This window comes from Schistocerca cancellata, chromosome 12 (assembly GCF_023864275.1).
Source record: "Schistocerca cancellata isolate TAMUIC-IGC-003103 chromosome 12, iqSchCanc2.1, whole genome shotgun sequence".
In the NCBI taxonomy this organism is placed as follows: domain Eukaryota; kingdom Metazoa; phylum Arthropoda; class Insecta; order Orthoptera; family Acrididae; genus Schistocerca; species Schistocerca cancellata.
In genome coordinates this window covers 59,485,516-59,503,882 of record NC_064637.1, presented here as the reverse complement: position 1 = coordinate 59,503,882, position 18,367 = coordinate 59,485,516, and the positions used below count along the sequence as shown (strand labels likewise).

Sequence of the window (18,367 nt, the reverse complement as noted above, 5' to 3'; positions counted from 1 at the left end):
CACACTCACTCTCTTCCCAAGCGAAGACAACTATTGAAAGTCTGAATTCTTACAGACAATTAATGCGGCAGTTGCATTGAGAACATTTTACAAGACGAATCTGTCACTGAAGATGTCCTGTTTGCATGAAAACATGTTGACCACATGACATCATTGCCATTTTTGTTGTGAATCAAATTATTGTGGCTGGTTTTATTCATGTTTGCCCATACTCTGTATGTTGTATTGTTTGTGCCGCATATTTGTAATGGTGACCACTGAGCTGTCAAAAATTTACAACTCTTTTTAAGAGTTTTGATCTTTTCTATCACACTGACTTATACACGTCATCTTCATTGAGTTCTTTCATTCATGAAATACCCATTATTCGGCCAATATTTTTTTATTTGTTTTTCAAGCACTGTTTTTTTCATTTTGTCTGTTACATTTCATTACTATATATTTTAACTCAACTCTCACTTTTCCATAATTGCAAAATTTTCTCAGGAAGTCCTCAGGTCAAACAATAGATTTATTTGAAAACAAGCTTGAAAGGATACTGATGTTTTTTATGAATTTATTTGTGGATACAGTGAACTGCTGTGATTCTATAATATTTACATGAAAACACATTATGCTACATTTATTTGAATGATGATCTGATCAGAAGGATGTGTTGAATTCTGCCCATAAGCAATTACTGAAGTTAACTAGTGACACATTAATTTTCCAGACATGAATTTTTAGTGGAAAATATAATTCATTTTTTAGTAAAAAATATAATGTGCTCCATTTTAAAACAGTAGTGACTATAATAGTTTGTTCTTTGCTGCAGGGTTCACCAGGAAACATTGGACCTCCAGGTCCTCCAGGACTTCCAGGAATCAAGGGTGCCCAGGGAGACAGTGGAAGAACAGGTATGGATTAAAAAGACTAGCTAAACATGAAGTCACATTGTCAGTACTTGATATATGAAATCTCCCAGCGATGAAAATAATAAAGGATATTATATCAAGTGAAGGTAAATAGAATGTCTGCTGAGCCTCGTAAAATATGACAACTGCTCCAGATGTATTATCTGTTGCCTTTCATTTCAGGATCTTAGGCTGATGTTTGTTTAGCTACCATTCTGGGAGATTCACCCTCCATTGCTGATGGCATACTGGCATCAAGAACCTATACAAAAGATCCACCACACCCATTTATTCACAAAATCTAATGAAATTCATAAGCATGACACTAGATTTAACAAAAATGAAGAAACTCTGAAGATAAATGGATCTTGGAGTCCTGTGGTGCAGCGAATAACTGTAGCAATTAACACTGGTGGATCTCCGCGATAATGACAAGGGTAATGTCCACTGTGGACATTAGCTTGGAGAGTACATAAAACCTACAGCCTTGAGCTTGATTTTAGTCTGCCACCACCAATGTAGTGTGAATCTTCGGGAATGCCAGCTACTTGTGCTGGCAAAACATCAGAATAATCATAACAAACATATGCCAAAGATTCCGAGATGAAAACCGAGAGGCGATATGGCAACAAGCGTCAATAAAAGCATTAAAAATTTTGAATTGCTCCAGAGTTACCTCTTAAAAGGTAGACAAATGTAGTATGCTTTAAGGCTCTCCATCATTTCAGTGAGAAAAAGAAATGTCACTGCTCCTCAATATTCTCACATAGATCACTTTTCCAGCAGACACATACACATTCTTTGCACTTGACAAAAGCCTGTATCCTACAAATTATACCTCTCAGTTGATTTTGTAGAATTTGTCGCACCACCACTGTCAGTGATAACAACTCGCAACAAGTGGAATAAAAATTCACTAAATAACATGCTACGATTACATTAAATGTTCACACTGGGTATGACATTCACAGTGGAACAATCAGAACACTACTGAACACATGATAGGTGTCGGAGAATGCATGACGGAAGTGCACAGAGTTAGCCTGACCACAGCAACTGTTGTTTGTGATTGCAGCTGTAGTGCTAATCCTAAAAAGGGAACCAGCAATCCATTATTTGTAATTTTTTATATTTATATTATGTGAAGTTCAGAACTCAAATATCAGTTGCCGAAGCATTTCAATTCAACTCTCAAGAATTATGGAGAAAACCAACTTTTAAGTTTACCACACAACTTAAATTCACTAAAGGGAGGACAATTTTTGATGGATCAAGTGGCTCTGTCGATAGTGCTGAAGAGTGGTGTCACTTGTACAAAACTCATTTTGGTTATTATTTGATTTTTTGGGTTTGTTGCCATTCAGTTTCGATATATCTCCATAGTTTAATGTAAAAATTTTGTAAAATATATAATAATTAACACAAGTCTAATTTTCATTTTGTATGAAAACTATATGTGAGTTTAGAGAAAATGTGATATACGGAGAGAATGAACAGTACTTGTTATCTGCCACTGTTAAAAACCTTGCGGCACATGTTTAACTGTTAGTTGATGATGTTGACTATAGTTGCTGAAACTGAGATCTTGTGCCCCTGGCCAAATGCATACACTAGTAGAATTACCTGCAGAGCAGGCTGTAGTTGCTTGGGGGGAAAAGATTCCAGCTAATTTCATAGTGGTCGGAAGGTGCACAATGTTTTACGTGATGGACACCTGTGGGTGCAGTAGCATTTCAGCATACATTGCTGAAGCAGCATATGGTGCTGTGGATGAAAATCTTCTAATTTAAAAGGAGAAGGAGAAGAAGAAGATTGTTATGTTGGATGTGGATGATGAAAATTTGCCCGTTGTGTCGACAGCACTTCTAAATCCAGACAGAAATTTTTGTGTGGTCAAACACATTCTTATCCTTCTTTATAAGACAATGACAACTTAATGCAGTTCACTATAAAGCCACATACCAGAGGAACTTAAAATCCTGACATCCACTTCACAATGATATTCTCCCTGATGCGTTACATCAGAAAAAATGCCCCTTTTTAAATCTAATACAGAGAGGTCCAAAAAAATGTATCCACTGTTTAAAAGTCCAGAACTGGTAAATTACCTGATGGAGTTGTCTCATCTTTGGTACTGTAATAGTTTGTAGTTTCGGCAATCGCCACACAAGCATTGTATTTCGTTTTTTTGTTTCGTCAGCCGTGAATTTGCCAGGAGTAAATGTGTGGTGTGGGTTGTCTTACCGGGGCTTGATTGGGCCATTCTTCTTTGACAGCACAGTTACCAGTGAGTTGTACCTTCAGAAGCTTCAGACATCAATTTTTACCTTTCATCCGAGACTTGTATGGAAACGAAAGAGTTTACTTTCAACAAGATGGTGCCCCAGCCCACTACCAAAACCGTGTTAGGGCGTATCTCGGCGAAAATCCGCCAGGAAGATGGATAGGTGCTGTGGAGTATCCACCACGTCCCCCAGACCTAACTCCTCTGGACTTTTACCTGTGGGGAACACTAAAGGACATTGTTTATCAACAAAAGCCACGCACATTGGATGAACTTCAAGAATCCATTGTACATTCATGTGCAAATATCCAACTGAACACATTGCAGTCAATAGTTCGTGCTGCAGTTTGGCGGCATCGTTTGTGTGTGGATGTTAATGGTGACTATTTCGAACACCTACAGTGATACCTTTAAGTTGGACTTTAAGCTACACTTTCACCAAAAGCGAGACAACTCCATCAATTAGTTTGCAAGTTATGGGCTTTTAAACAGTGGATACATTTTTTTGGATCCCTCTGTAGTTTGTATCATATGATACCAGGAGAAAAGATGATATCCACTATGAGTGTACAAACCAGAAGGGCTGTGACTATAAGGCTTTTAATGCCCTACTCTCATGAATTAAATGTTTGGTCGATAATGAGCTCTTAAAAAAGCCTTAAGACAGTTCCACTTGCAAGGGCCATTTTATCTACCACAGCAAACTTTATTTTGCAATGGGATGTGCACTGGGTGGGCATTGTAGTGTTAGCAGTGCAGTGTTCAGGGTGCATATGCCCCTGAACAACCAGGAAATATGGTAAAACTGTGGAAATTTTTCACTGTTTTAGTTTTCAGTTAAATTTTTGTAATTTTGACTAGTGGGAACTGATACTGTAATGTCAAATTTTACTTTAGCCCGCTACTGCAGGATAATACTGCACCAATAAAATGTAAACGAGAGGCAAACACAAAAATAAAACTTTAGTTGCAAAGAAAATGCACCATTTACAACAATGAAACACAGTCCCAGAAGACCAGCCATTTATACTACTACTTAAAAAAAATTTACGGACACATTTTTGTTTGATTTATCTTAAAGGATTGCACATGTTATAAAAGACCAATATTATATGTGAAAGCTTAACTTTTCTTGTAGCTGTACTGTGTATATATTAATTTAAATCAATAACTTTTCCTATTTATGTGTTTGTGCTGCTGTGATGTTGCTATTGGCTGACTACAAAACATGTCCTACACTCTGAATATAGCTCATTAGCTAGTGAGATCACATGAAGTGAGCTATGATTGGCTGAGGAAAGTGCATCGTGCAGGGCAATCTTGATTTCAATACTTTAAAAGCTACCATGCTGTATTTGGTGTGTTTAGTATTTACACATTTGTAATAGGAAAATATGCAGTGTGCGTGTTGCTATGTATCAGAGATCTTTCTAAAACATTCTGTTTTTTGCTGGGTTTTGTTTCCTTATGGGCTATAACTTCTAAGCTGGTGTAAAAACATTTACCATTTAAAGGATAGATAAGTTTTGCAGGTCCGAGGGAAAGTATGTTGACACCTATCGTATGCGTGGCACTCTCTCCCTTATTTTGTGATAGTACTAAACGAGCTACCATTCTTTGAACTTTTTCGACGTCCTCTGTCGATCCTGTCTGATGCACAGCAATACTCCAGAAGAAGACGTACAAGCGTAGTGTAGGCAGTCACTGTATTAGACCTGTCGCATTTTCCCAGTATTCTGCCAATAAATCGCAGTCTTTGTTTTCCTTTCGACACAATTCGACACAACATTGTCTATGTAATCATTCCAACTTAAGTTATTCATACTTATAATCCCTAAGTATTCAGTTAAATTTACAGCCTTGGATTTGTGTGGTTTATCATGTAACCGAAATTTATCAGATTCCTTTTAGAACTCATGTGGATGACTTCACACTTTCCATGATTTTTAGAGACAATTGCCAGTTTCACACCATACAGATATTAATCATTTTGCAACTTGTTTTGATCATCTGATGACTTTACAAGACATTAAATGACAGCATCATCTACAAACAATCTGAGTGCTACTCAGATTCTCTTCTAAATATTTGTACAGATCAGGAACAGCAGAGGGCCTATAACACTTTTTTGGAGAAGGGCAGATATTACTTATGTTTTACTTGATGACTTTCCATCAATTACTATCAACTGTGATCTTTCTAAACGGGATCTTTCTAACAGAAAATCACGAATCCCATCATGCTACTGAGACAATAGTCCACAGGCATGCAATGTGATTAGAAGTCACTTGCAAGGTACGAGGTGCGTTCAAGTTCTAAGGCCTCCAATTTTTTTTCTAATTAACTACTCACCCGAAATCGATTAAACTGGCGGTACTTCTCAACGTAATCGCCCTGCAGACATACACATTTTTCACAACGCTGATGCCATGATTCCATGGCAGCGGTGAAGGCTTCTTTAGAAGTCTGTTTTGACCACTGGAAAATCGCTGAGGCAATAGCAGCACGCCTGCTGAATGTGCGGCCACGGAGAGTGTCTTTCATTGTTGGAAAAAGCCAAAAGTCACTAGGAGCCAGGTCAGGTGAGTAGGGAGCATGAGGAATCACTTCAAAGTTGTTATCACGAAGAAACTGTTGCGTAACGTTAGCTCGATGTGCGGGTGCATTGTCTCGGTGAAACAGCACACGCGCAGCCCTTCCCGGACATTTTTGTTGCAGTGCAGGAAGGAATTTGTTCTTCAAAACATTTTCGTAGAATGCACCTGTTACCATAGTGCCCTTTGGAACGCAATGGGTAAGGATTACACCCTCGCTGTCCCAGAACATGGACGCCATCATTTTTTCAGCAGTGGCGGTTACCCGAAATTTTTTTGGTGGCGGTGAATCTGTGTGTTTCCATTGAGCTGGCTTGTGCTTTGTTTCTGGATTGAAAAATGGCATCCACGTCTCATCCATTGTCACAACCGACGAAAAGAAAGTCCCATTCATGCTGTCATTGCGCGTCAACATTGCTGGGCAACATGCCACACGGGCAGCCGTGTGGTCGTCCGTCAGCATTCGTGGCACCCACCTGGATGACACTTTTCGCATTTTCAGGCCGTCATGCAGGATTGGGTGCACAGAACCCACATAAATGCCAACTCTGGAGGCGATCTTTCAACAGTAATTCGGCGATCCCCCAAAACAATTCTCTCCACTTTCGATCATGTCGTCAGACCGGCTTGTGCGAGCCCGAGGTTGTTTCGGTTTGTTGTCACACAATGTTCTGCCTTCATTAAACTGTCGCACCCACGAACGTACTTTCGACACATCCATAACTCCATCACCACATGTCTCCTTCAACTGTTGATGAATTTCAATTGGTTTCACACCACGCAAATTCAGAAAACGAATGATTGCACGCTGTTCAAGTAAGGAAAACGTCGCCATTTTAAGTATTTAAAACAGTTCTCATTCTCGCCGCTGGCGGTAAAATTCCATCTGCCGTATGGTGCTGCCATCTCTGGGACATATTGACAATGAATGCGGCCTCATTTTAAAACAATGCCCATGTTTTTATCTCTTTCCAGCCCGGAGAAAAAAAATCGGAGGCCTTAGAACTTGAATGCACCTCGTACAGTGTCAAAAGCCTTGTCGAAATCTAGAAGTATGGAATCAATTTGACATCCCCTGTAAATCTGTTACTGTGTTTCAGGAAATCCGGGGCCACAGGGATTGCCGGGAGCTCCCGGTCCGGAAGGTCCGAAAGGAGACACCGGTTCGGAGGGGCCATCCGGACCACCAGGGCAGCCCGGGCCGCAGGGTCCTGCGGGAGACAGGGGGCTGCCCGGACTTCCGGGACCCACGGGACTGGCGGGCGCCCGGGGACCGAGGGGTGCACCGGTGAGTATCTGGAGGGATGGCGGTAGGAAATTCCAGAGAATCCTGAGACGTGCTCGAGAGAATTGAATTGTTTGTTGGTGGATCAAAATATATGCCAAGTACATGTGTTTCTGCTCATTTTTGGGGGGTTTTAACATTTTCCTTAATTTTTCTTTTCTTATGTCTGGACCACACAAAAATGTAAAATAGGGGTTTCACTGTGTATGCAGATATGGGATTAAGGGTGCAACACTTCAATGGCTTACTTCTTACTTTGTTGTTGTTGTGGTCTTCAGTCCTGAGACTGGTTTGATGCAGCTCTCCATGCTACTCTATCCTGTGCAAGCTTCTTCATCTCCCAGTACTTACTGCAACCTACGTCCTTCTGAATCTGCTTAGTGTATTCATTTCTTGGTCTCCCTCTATGATTTTTACCCTCCACACTGCCCTCTAATGCTAAGTTTGTGATTCATTGATGCCTCAGAACATGTCCTACCAACTGGTCCCTTCTTCTTTTCAAGTTGTGCCACAAACTCCTCTTCTCCCCAATTCTATTCAGTACCTCCTCATTAGTTATGTGATCTACCCATCTAATCTTCAGCATTCTTCTGTAGCACCACATTTCGAAAGCTTCTATTCTCTTCTTGTCCAAACTATTTATCGTCCATGTTTCACTTCCATATATGGCTACGATCCATACAAATACTTTCAGAAACAACTTCCTGATACTTAAATCTATACTCGATGTTAACAAATTTCTCTTCTTCAGAAATGCTTTTCTTGCCATTGCCAGTCTACATTTTATATCCTCTCTACTTCGACAATCATCAGTTATTTTGCTCCCCAAATAGCAAAACTCCTTTACTACTTTAAGTGTCTCATTTCCTAATCTAATTCCCTCAGCATCACCCGACTTAATTCGACTACATTCCATTATCCTCATTTTGCTTTTGTTGATGTTCATCTTATATCCTCCTTTCAAGAACTGTCCATTCCATTCAACTGCTCTTCCAAATCCTTTGCTGTCTCTGACAGAATTACAATGTCATCAGCGAACCTCAGAGTTTTTATTTCTTCTCCATAGATTTTAATACCTACTCCGAATTTTTCTTTTGTTTCCTTTACTGCTTGCTCAATATACAGATTGAACAACATCGGGGAGAGGCTACAACCCTGTCTCACTCCCTTCCCAACCATTGCTTCCCTTTCATGCCCCTCGACTCTTATAACTGCCATCTGGTTTCTGTACAAATTGTAAATTGCCTTTCACTCCCTGTATTTTACCCCTGCCACCTTAAGAATTTGAAAGAGAGTATTCCAGTCAACATTGTCAAAAGCTATCTCCAAGTATACAAATGCTAGGAATGTACGTTTGCCTTTTCTTAATCTTTCTTGTAAGATAAGTTGTAAGGTCAGTATTGCCTCACATGTTCTGACATTTCTACGGAATCCAAACTGATCTTCCCCAAGGTTGGCTTCTACTAGTTTTTCCATTCGTCTGTAAAGAATTCGCGTTAGTATTTTGCAGCTGTGGCTTCTTACTTATCTAATAGAAAACAAAGAACAATCATCTCTTCAAATGGTGTAAACTACCATTCAGACTGGAAAACAATCACACAAGGTGTCCCACAAGGTTCGATCCTTGGTCCAATTCTCTTTCTATTGTATGTCAACGACTTACCATGAAACATAAATTCACCATCCATTCTGTTTGCTGATGTCACATCTGTCTCAATAGAAAGCGAAGAAACAGAAACGATTCCTGATAGAGTCACTGGTACATTAGAGAGGCTAGAGTCATGGTTCCAGTTAAACGGTCTGAAGCTTAACATATCAAAAACTAACTTGATTGAATTCAGAACCAAACAGTCAAGAGACCGGGAAATTAGTATAAATCATAAAAGTGAAGAATTAATAGACGTGCATTCTGCCAAATTTCTAGGTCTACACATTTCTGTGTCTCGCCATGGACTGGCTGACATACTGTTTGCACTTGTTGAATGCAACCCACAGGCTGACTGTTTTTTTGCATGCCACATTTATTTAAAGACGTGTGGGACAGTTATCATAAAATGTTAAAATACAAAACTGTACATTGTAGACATACATAACATAAAAGACAGGAAAAATATAAAGTATACAGATATACAAGATGTCATTTCGATTAATAATTGATTAAATACACTCAGAAAAGAGTGTTCTGTTTTATATTGCTGGAGTATGGACCTACACTTGTATTCGCAATAAAACCTGCCAGGAACTTTTTGGAAATTCAGATTTTCTAATTAACATATTTTATGAACTACCAAGCTATTCAGGTAAAATTATATATTTTTGGTATCAGAAAAATTAGGGCTCCAAGACTGTGACATTGGGTATCCAAAACGAAAACATTTGGAGATTAAAAAATTATGGAATACTTATGGTGACAGCCATTTTGTGTAAAAATAAATTTTGGGGCCTTGTTTTTAGGAATGATTAAATAATCTTTGAAAGAAGAGAATAAGGTTCAAATGGCTCTGAGCACTATGGGACTGAACATCTATGGTCATCAGTCCCCTAGAACTTATAACTACTTAAACCTAACTAACCTAAGGACATCACACAACACCCAGTCATCACAAGGCAAAGAAAATCCCTGTCCCCGCCGGGAATCGAACCCGGGAACCCGGGTGTGGGAAGCGAGAACGCTACCGCATGACCACGAGCTGCGGACAGAGAATAAGGGCTTAAAATGCCAATCCCGAAACTAACAATTATATCATCATGTGTTATTAATGAGGTGGTTTCTGTAAATGCATGTGATTTTCAAGAATTGTAAGTTTGGAACATTTCTAAAAGTAAAGTGTTTGCTCATTAATGTGTTGCACATTTATTAAAATCAGGCTGAAAACATTAATAATAAACTTTTTTAAGAAAACAGCTTGGGTAAGAATGTATAGATTCTTTTTTTAGTTTATTTTGTGGCCCCTACTCCACAGACAATACAGAATCCAGTGTATATGATAATATATTGATAGTGGGAGTCATGTTAGAAATGTGTCTTGCTACATTTCATGCCGTTTCCCATTTTAGATGTGACAACATGTGGTTATGCTGAAGGAAATATTTACACTAATATCAACAAAAGTTCCTAAAGCTGTGTAAGGGGTCTCTTTTGGCTGTCTTCCATTAGCACATTAAGCAGATTATCAAATCTGTCATGGTGAAGTGCTGTTTCAAACCCTTCAAGTAGGTCAAGTTTCCTCCTATTCTCCTCTATGTGTAATACTTCTGCATCCTCCACACTTCGTTTTGGTGGGTGGCTGTTTCTGGCTAATGTTAATTGTCTAGTCTGTGTCTGTGTTCTTTGCACCTCAACAGTATGCTGGTGAATGAGCAGAAATGTAGTGCAGTGAAACAGAGGGACACATGCTAGAAATTTTAAAGTAGATAACAAACCTCTACATTATGACTGCTATTTTAAAAAATTCAAATACTTCAGATTGACGAATGAAAGACAGACAGCCAGATGTTGCGACGTTGCTGTGTGTTAACTTTGATTTATTGTGATTTATTAACCACTACCTCGATTAAATGGATAGTATTAAAAACGTATTAGGCATATTATTTTATACGCTCGGACTGTGTTACAGGGTGACACTGGACCACCGGGAAAACCCGGCAACGAAGGACCACCCGGATCTCCTGGAATTTTGGGACCACCTGGACCACCTGGTCCAGCTGGAGAACCTGGAAGTGAAGGTCCTGCAGGCAAAGCTGGGCCACCTGGAATAGCGGGACGGCCGGGAGACAAGGGACCTCCGGGACCCCTCGGTTCCCCTGGACCCAGCGGTGCTCCGGGTCTGCCTGTAAGTGCAAAGTCTTCACCTATAAACAACATGACTACATGTCTGCTCTATGTTTAAGTTCTGCCACACAATTTTTATCCACTTCTTGCTAAGATGTGTGTCCTGATTGCATGGCATGTATTCCAGTGATTCAGCCCACAGGACCACATTAGCAAATGATTTGGCAGCAATAATACATAATTTGTGTGGGGAAGTTGCTACTCACCGTATAGCCGAGATGCTGAGTTGCAGATATGCATGACAAAAAGACTGTCAAACAAAACTTACGTCCAGACAGGCCTTCATCAGAACAGACCATACACACACATACCGGCGCGTGCACAAAAGCAAAACACACACGTGATCATAGTCTCTGGCTGCTTTGGCAGTGGCAGCCAGAGACTTTGCTAATGTGTGTGTGAGTGTGTTTGCATATGCACTTGTGTGTGTGTGTGTGTGTGTGTGTGTGTGTGTATGTGTGTTGTGTTGCCTATTCTGGTGAAAGCCTGTTGGCCGAAAGCTTTGTTTGACAATATTTTTGTTGTTCCTATCTGCGACTCAGCATCTCCTGTACATGGTTAGTAACAACTTTCCTATTCATGTTATGGATAGGATATCTTGGATTTTCCATTGTTTGAAAATTCATATGGAGGAACATTAAATACAGTATGCTAAGGGTTCAGTGCTTGACCCGTGCATGTTATTGGTTTATGTATGCGGTTTGCCTGGGACATTGGGGGACTGACTCTTCAAAAAGTGTAACATACTGGAAGCTCTTGAAAGCAATGTTTACTGTGGCCTGGCCATTTGGAATGAATGGATGGTAATATATGATACAGAGGTGGACCTCAGAGGAAATAAGGAAGTGCCATCAACTGAGAAGAAAGTGGATGACAGATGTCAAAGACATTATGGACACCAGGAATCTCTAAGTGGGGGAATGAGAAGGTTAAATCATGCAGGTTGAGAAGTGAGAACTAGCATTAACTATAGTCATTGAAAGAGGACAGAAGAGGGCAGGATTTAATTTTCTTTGTGTGTCAGTCTGTCTGTCTGTCTGTCTGTCTCTCTCTCTCTCTCTCTCTCTCTCTCTCTCTCTCTCTCTCTGTGTGTGTGTGTGTGTGTGTGTGTGTGTGTGTGTGAGTGTAAGTAAGTGAGAAAGCAGTTTTCCATTTGCATTTTACTGTCATCATTATTGTTCAGTGACAAGAGCACATTTTGTATAATTTTAGTAGCACAATACAGCATTATCAAAGTGACAGTTTTCCTTGTAGTGTACCATAAATCTTGAATTGTTTTTGATTTAGGTGATAGGGACCAATCTTTCCAGAGGCCACTGCAATATTTCTTTTATTAACATGAGAAGCGAGTCTCATGTCTTTTCATATCCCAAAATTTTTCTCTAAAATTTTAAAAGAAGTTGTGACTGTTAATGCCAGTTTTGTGCTTAAGTTTGTCATCTAAGCAGAGTATTTTTGTAACAAGTAGTGGACTGATCATGGGCTGAAACCGAAACAGGTGATGAGAATTTGGTATGATACAGATTTCATTGTGCATTAAATAAAGAATATTCACTACAGGAGATTATTATTTATGATTGAATTGTATGGCACTCACATTTTCTGAAAATGTTCTTTCTGAATTAATTTATTTGTCACTGTTACATAAGAAAATGAAATAGGAAAATATCTGCATAAAAATATCGCAGTACGGCACTTCTCTTAGGTCTTTTCAGAATAAATGTTTCCAAGAAAGAAAGCTGCCAATTAGGTATGGACACAGTTGTGATGATAGATGGAGAAACAGATAATGTCGGCCTGGACAGTTATATCATTATTTTTAGTGTAAAAATCATTCTAACCGTAATGTAAATTTATGACATATCTTGTACACAGAGGAAATGGATTGCAAATGTACATCAGCAGTTGAGTAGTAGGAAGAGTGAATGATTGTCCACTAGTTTATGTTTCTTTCATTTTTAAATCTAGAAGTTTTTCTTTAAGTTAGATATCTAAATGAAATCTAGTCACTCACTGTCATTTATATGTCACTGAATGAAACATTAATATTTTTCCCTGTGTTGCAGGGGCCAGTTGGACCTACCGGACCACCAGGACCTGCCGGAGAGAGAGGTCCGAGGGGAGAGACCGGACCGCAGGGTGTCGAAGGACAGCAGGTAGGCGCACTGCCAGGGCACAGTGTCGGCATTTGTACTCTGCAAGCCAATGTCGAGTGTGTGACATGGGGTTCTTCCTGTTGTACAATTTATTAGGGTTTCTTACTACTCCATTTGCATATAGAGTGCAGGAAGGATTACAGCTTAAATGGCCTCTGTGCATTTCCTAACTAGTCTAATCTTGACTTCAGGGCCTCTATAGGAGAGTGAAAGATACAGGGTGTTCAAAAAGTCTCTCCGCAGTACCGTATGATTGTTAGCCGCGCGTGCCGTATGATTGTTTGCCTGCCTGGGTTACTTCCCTTCAAGTGGACTCTCCCAACATTCCACTGTTTTGTTTAGCTCAGCCAGCATCAGTAGTATCACTGGTGTGTGTCGTTATGTGTCGATGTGAAGATTTAAGTTTAGTTCATTTGTTTCATTTTTCTCACTGTTAAAATGCTAACCACTGAAGAATGTGTGTTTTTAGTCAAACAGTTTCAGTTTGTCAAACATTTAATTCAATTTTCCCAGAGACAACACTCCCACATCGCGATACTGTGCGAGATTTGACTAACAAATTTCGAAGTACGGGTTCAGTGACAGATGCACCGAGAAGTGGTCGTCCTAGCATTTTGTCTGAGGATAAACTACTCGATATTTACAATAAAATGTCCACGAGTCTGAACAAGTCAGTAAGAAAACTTGTTCCGACACTGATATTGATTTTCTGGGCAAGTCAGTAAGAAAACTCGCCCAGGAAATCAATGTTAGTGTCGGAATGGCCCACACAGCTGTAAGGAAAAAATTAGAACTTTTCCCATACAAAGTGACAGTCGTGCAAGAACTGGAAAATACTGATCATGGCAAGAGACTGCATCATTGTCAATGGTTCAAAAATTTCGTTCAACAAAATGGAAGGGATATTCTTCATGAAACGTTTTTCACTGATGAGGTGTGGTTTCCATCTATCTGGGTACATGAACTTGCAAAATTCTCATATGTGGAGTACTGCAAATCCATTGTGTATTCGTGAGGAACCACTTCATTCTGTGAAAATAGGAGTTTCGATTGCAATTTCTAGATGTCAGATTGTGGGTCCCATATTTTTCAATGAAACAGTAAACACACAACGAAACTGCAGCGATATTCTGTACCCATTCATAGGAGAACTTGTGTTAAGTGAAATTCTGAACGTTTATTTTCAACAAGATGGTGCAACCGTGCATACAGCTCACGTTTCAATGTCACTGCTTGCTGATGTTTTTGGTGATCCCATAATTTCACAGGGTCTTTGGCCTCCACAATCGTCTGACCTAACACCACCTGACTTTTTCTTCTGGAGTGCAGTGAAAAAACTGTCCAAAATCCATCTATGAATTGAAAACTGCTATATTCACTTTCACTGTTTCTGTTACAGAATGAATGTTACAGCTTGTGTTTGGAAACATGATTAGACAAATTGAATTGTGTACTCAATAAAGGGGGGTGGGGGGGCACTTTCAACATTTAATGTGAAAATTTGTAAGTAAAAATGAATATTCAATAAATTAATAACTTTTATTCCACTGAATTTCATTTCGGTATATTCACTGCGGCATACAGCATTACGGCATGTGCGGCTAACAGTCATACGGCACTGCGGAGAGACTTTTTGAACACTCCGTATGTCAAGATCCTTCATTTAATACTGGTTCTCAAAACATTTTAAGCAGGCTTCTGTGGGATAATGTGCATCTGTCTTTGAACTTCTAACAGTTTGTGCTGCTCTTCTCTGTGTACATTCAGTACCTCATGTTAGCCTTGGCTCCCACATTCTCAATCAATATTACAATCATGTGGGTTTGATTTCAAAATTTTTGTAGTTCAGCTACATCACTTTTCTGTGTCACTCTGGAATGTAACAATTTTGGGAGTTCTCGGCTTCCATTTAGCAGCTTTTTTGTTCCATATTGTGATTACCAAAGTGCAACAGACCATTTCAAACTTCAACAATAAGAGAAAGCCATGTGTCACTGAGAAAAATATAGTATGTTCTCCTACATTTCGTTAGTTTGAGATGATTCCTGCATTATTTTATACTGTGAAGTTTCATTAAACACATGTAAGGTATATAAACACTTGAATAAAGTGCCAGCTGAATTTCATACACGCTTGTATTTTGAATAGCATGGTCATACTGGTGAATTCTTGAACAAACTGCCACCATGAGAAATTTTTCAATATTTTTAACTGATTTTACAGGTCATAATGTATGGATATTTGTACATATCAAGTAAACACTTAAGAAAATTTCTCTCAGGATGGAAAGGGCTAAGATGGGATGCAGAAATGATTCATAAGTAGTCTCCTTTGCAAACTGACACCATTTTCCCAATGTGTTACCAGTGATATTTTGTTGTGAGTCCTCTGACTGGCTCCACGCAGCCTACCACAAATTCCATTCTTGTGCCAACCTCTTCAATTCAGAGTAGCACTTGCATACAGCATCCATTATATATTGGATATTTTAATATCTGACAGTGGTTCGGATTCCCTACCTGGTTCGTCTATCAACAGGAAAAACATGCCGTAGAGACTCTGGCTACAGATTCCAGTTGCTGTCAGCTGCTGCTTTTCCCTGTGTGAGGCACTGCCATGGTAACAAGTGTGTAACGTGTAGCCAGCTATTGACATGAGAAGGCCGATGAATATTGTGGCCAGTAGAGATCTGACATTGCCTGGTTCATGTTTGTGATTCAGATTACTCCCTGGACAGTCGTACACACTTAAGACGACTTCACTAGTCTCTGTACTTATTTTCAGTTAGCAGTTTACTTTGTGATCCCCACCAGCCTTTGTGTTACTGGCAGTGTGAATGATCGTAAATTGTGTACTACTTATGCAGAATAGAATAGAACAGAATAGAATAGTTATGTTCCAATCTCTGTCTTCGAATAGAGTTTTTACACTTCTCAGTTCCCTCTAGTACTGTGGAAGTTACACCTTGGTGTCTTAACACAGCTCTTACCATCCCATCCCTCCTTCTTGTCCATGTTTCCCACTTGTTCCTTTCGCTGGCAGTTTCTTATCTTACTGATCCATCTACTCGCAATTTTCAGCATCCTTCTACATCATCAGATGTCAAATGCTTTGACTGTCTTTTTTTCTGAATTTCCCGTTGTCCAAGGTCTACTTCCACACAATTCTGTGCTCCAAGTGTACATTGTCAGAAATTTCTTCCTCAAATTAAGTCTGATGCTGATTGACTTCATTTGGCCATGAGTGCTCTCTTTGCCTGTGCTATTTTCTTTTTATGTCTTCCTTGCTTCTTCCATCATGGGTAATTTTGCTTCCAAGGTAGTAGAATTTCTTCATCTAATTGGGAAGTGTACAGTTTCACATATCTGACTAAAGTGGATTGTCAACATTTAAATCACTTTAAAATGCTATTACAATCTAACTGAGTATTTGAATATAATAGAGGGAAACATTCCACGTGGGAAAAATATATTTAAAAAGAAAGATGATGAGACTTACCAAACAAAAGCACTGGCAGGTCGATAGACACACAAACAAACACAAACATACACACAAAATTCTAGCTTTCGCAACCAACAGTTGCCTCGTCAGGAAAGAGGGAAGGAGAAGGAAAGACAAAAGGATATGGGTTTTAAGGGAGAGGGTAAGGAGTCATTCCAATCCCGGGAGCGGAAAGACTTACCTTAGGGGGAAAAAAGGACAGGTATACACTCGCACACACACACATATCCATCCACACATACACAGACACAAGCAGACATTTGTAAAGCCTTTACAAATGTATACACTCGCACACACACACATATCCATCCACACATACACAGACACAAGCAGACATTTGTAAAGGCCTTTGCAAATGTCTGCTTGTGTCTGTGTATGTGTGGATGGATATGTGTGTGTGTGCGAGTGTATACCTGTCCTTTTTTCCCCCTAAGGTAAGTCTTTCCGCTCCCGGGATTGGAATGACTCCTTACCCTCTCCCTTAAAACCCATATCCTTTTGTCTTTCCTTCTCCTTCCCTCTTTCCTGACGAGGCAACCATTGGTTGCGGAAGCTAGAATTTTGTGTGTATGTTTGTGTTTGTTTGTGTGTCTATCGACCTGCCAGCACTTTTGTTTGGTAAGTCTCATCATCTTTCTTTTTAAATATAACTGAGTATTTGTGTAGATTTTTTCAATAGCACTTCATTACAGATAGCTGCATCATCTGCAAAACAGTCTATTGGTACTGTTAATACTGTCTGTCAGGTCACCTATAAACAACAGCAATTAGAAGTTTAGTTTCACTAAATTCAACTAATGCTGCACAACTTTCAAATACCTGTTCAGTGCAGTGTCGTGATACGTCTATGGACTCAAATGAAATACTGTTTTTTTGTGTACAGAGCCACTCCCCCACCCCGCAAAGAACTCCTTGAGAAACAGCCAGCTAATCTGTAGCCTTGTAAAGGAAGCCTCTGAATTATCAAATTATTTAAGTGGTGCTCTGATATACCAATAATTTCAGAGTTAACATCTATTAGCAGTTCACTAACTTTATCTCTAATACCTCTTATATTTTGATGAAATATGCTAATTCCTTCTCTACTTGGAAATATTACATCCTCTGGAGGTGAGCTCTTAGTTAGAGGCACTTCCTTTAAGCAGGTTTACCTATCAGCTGACTTCAGTCTTCTATCGAGAAAGACATTTTGCAGACTGCAAAGAGAAACACCTAACTTCACTAGTGAAATAAACTAAAATGTTGATAGAAGAATGCTAACAGTCAATAACTGCATAAAACTGTCCATTGTTGTAGCTGTTTAGTCTATTTCAGAAGTCAAAATCTTGCATTGGCACTCAAAGGGGGAGCAAGTTATTTCTAACTGTGCTACCCTCTGCTGCATCCATCTGACTTCCTCAGTCCATTATTTTACAGATGTCATATGAGACTGAGCTTTCTGGAATCTTTGTTGGTTGGCATGGAGGATGTCTCTCTATTCGAAACACCTCATAGAGAAGTCAAATGAATCTCCTGTGAGAGTGTCATTTTTTCTTCATTCTTAAAATGTCTTAGAAATATGAATTTTTAGCTATTCAGTAGAGGTCTCTTTCATATTAGGTAAATGTAGAATTGAAACAACAAATCCTTCTCATCAACATTGAGGAAAGTTGTAAATCATGACAAAGAAATATTGCTTATATGTTCCTATGCAAGTTGTAATCAACTTGTCCTTATTGCTTCAGACCTAGTGTGTGTTATATATAGGTTTATTGCAAGGTTCACAGTTTCTTACTAAATGAGATTGTACAGTGATTGAGATGATGATAATGTATTATAAGTA

General features: G+C 39.3%; 1 protein-coding gene across 2 annotated transcripts in view; it reads left to right on the top strand.

Annotated features, from left to right (window-relative positions):
• Positions 1–18,367, top strand: part of LOC126109845 (collagen alpha-1(I) chain-like) — a 269,369-nt gene that overhangs the window by 221,090 nt on the left and 29,912 nt on the right. For both annotated transcript variants that reach the window (XM_049914904.1, XM_049914903.1), the window contains 4 exons: positions 815–896; positions 6,872–7,059; positions 10,674–10,889; positions 12,955–13,044. In XM_049914904.1, coding sequence (XP_049770861.1) covers positions 815–896; positions 6,872–7,059; positions 10,674–10,889; positions 12,955–13,044 — 576 coding nt within the window. The remainder of the gene's footprint in view (positions 1–814; positions 897–6,871; positions 7,060–10,673; positions 10,890–12,954; positions 13,045–18,367) is intronic.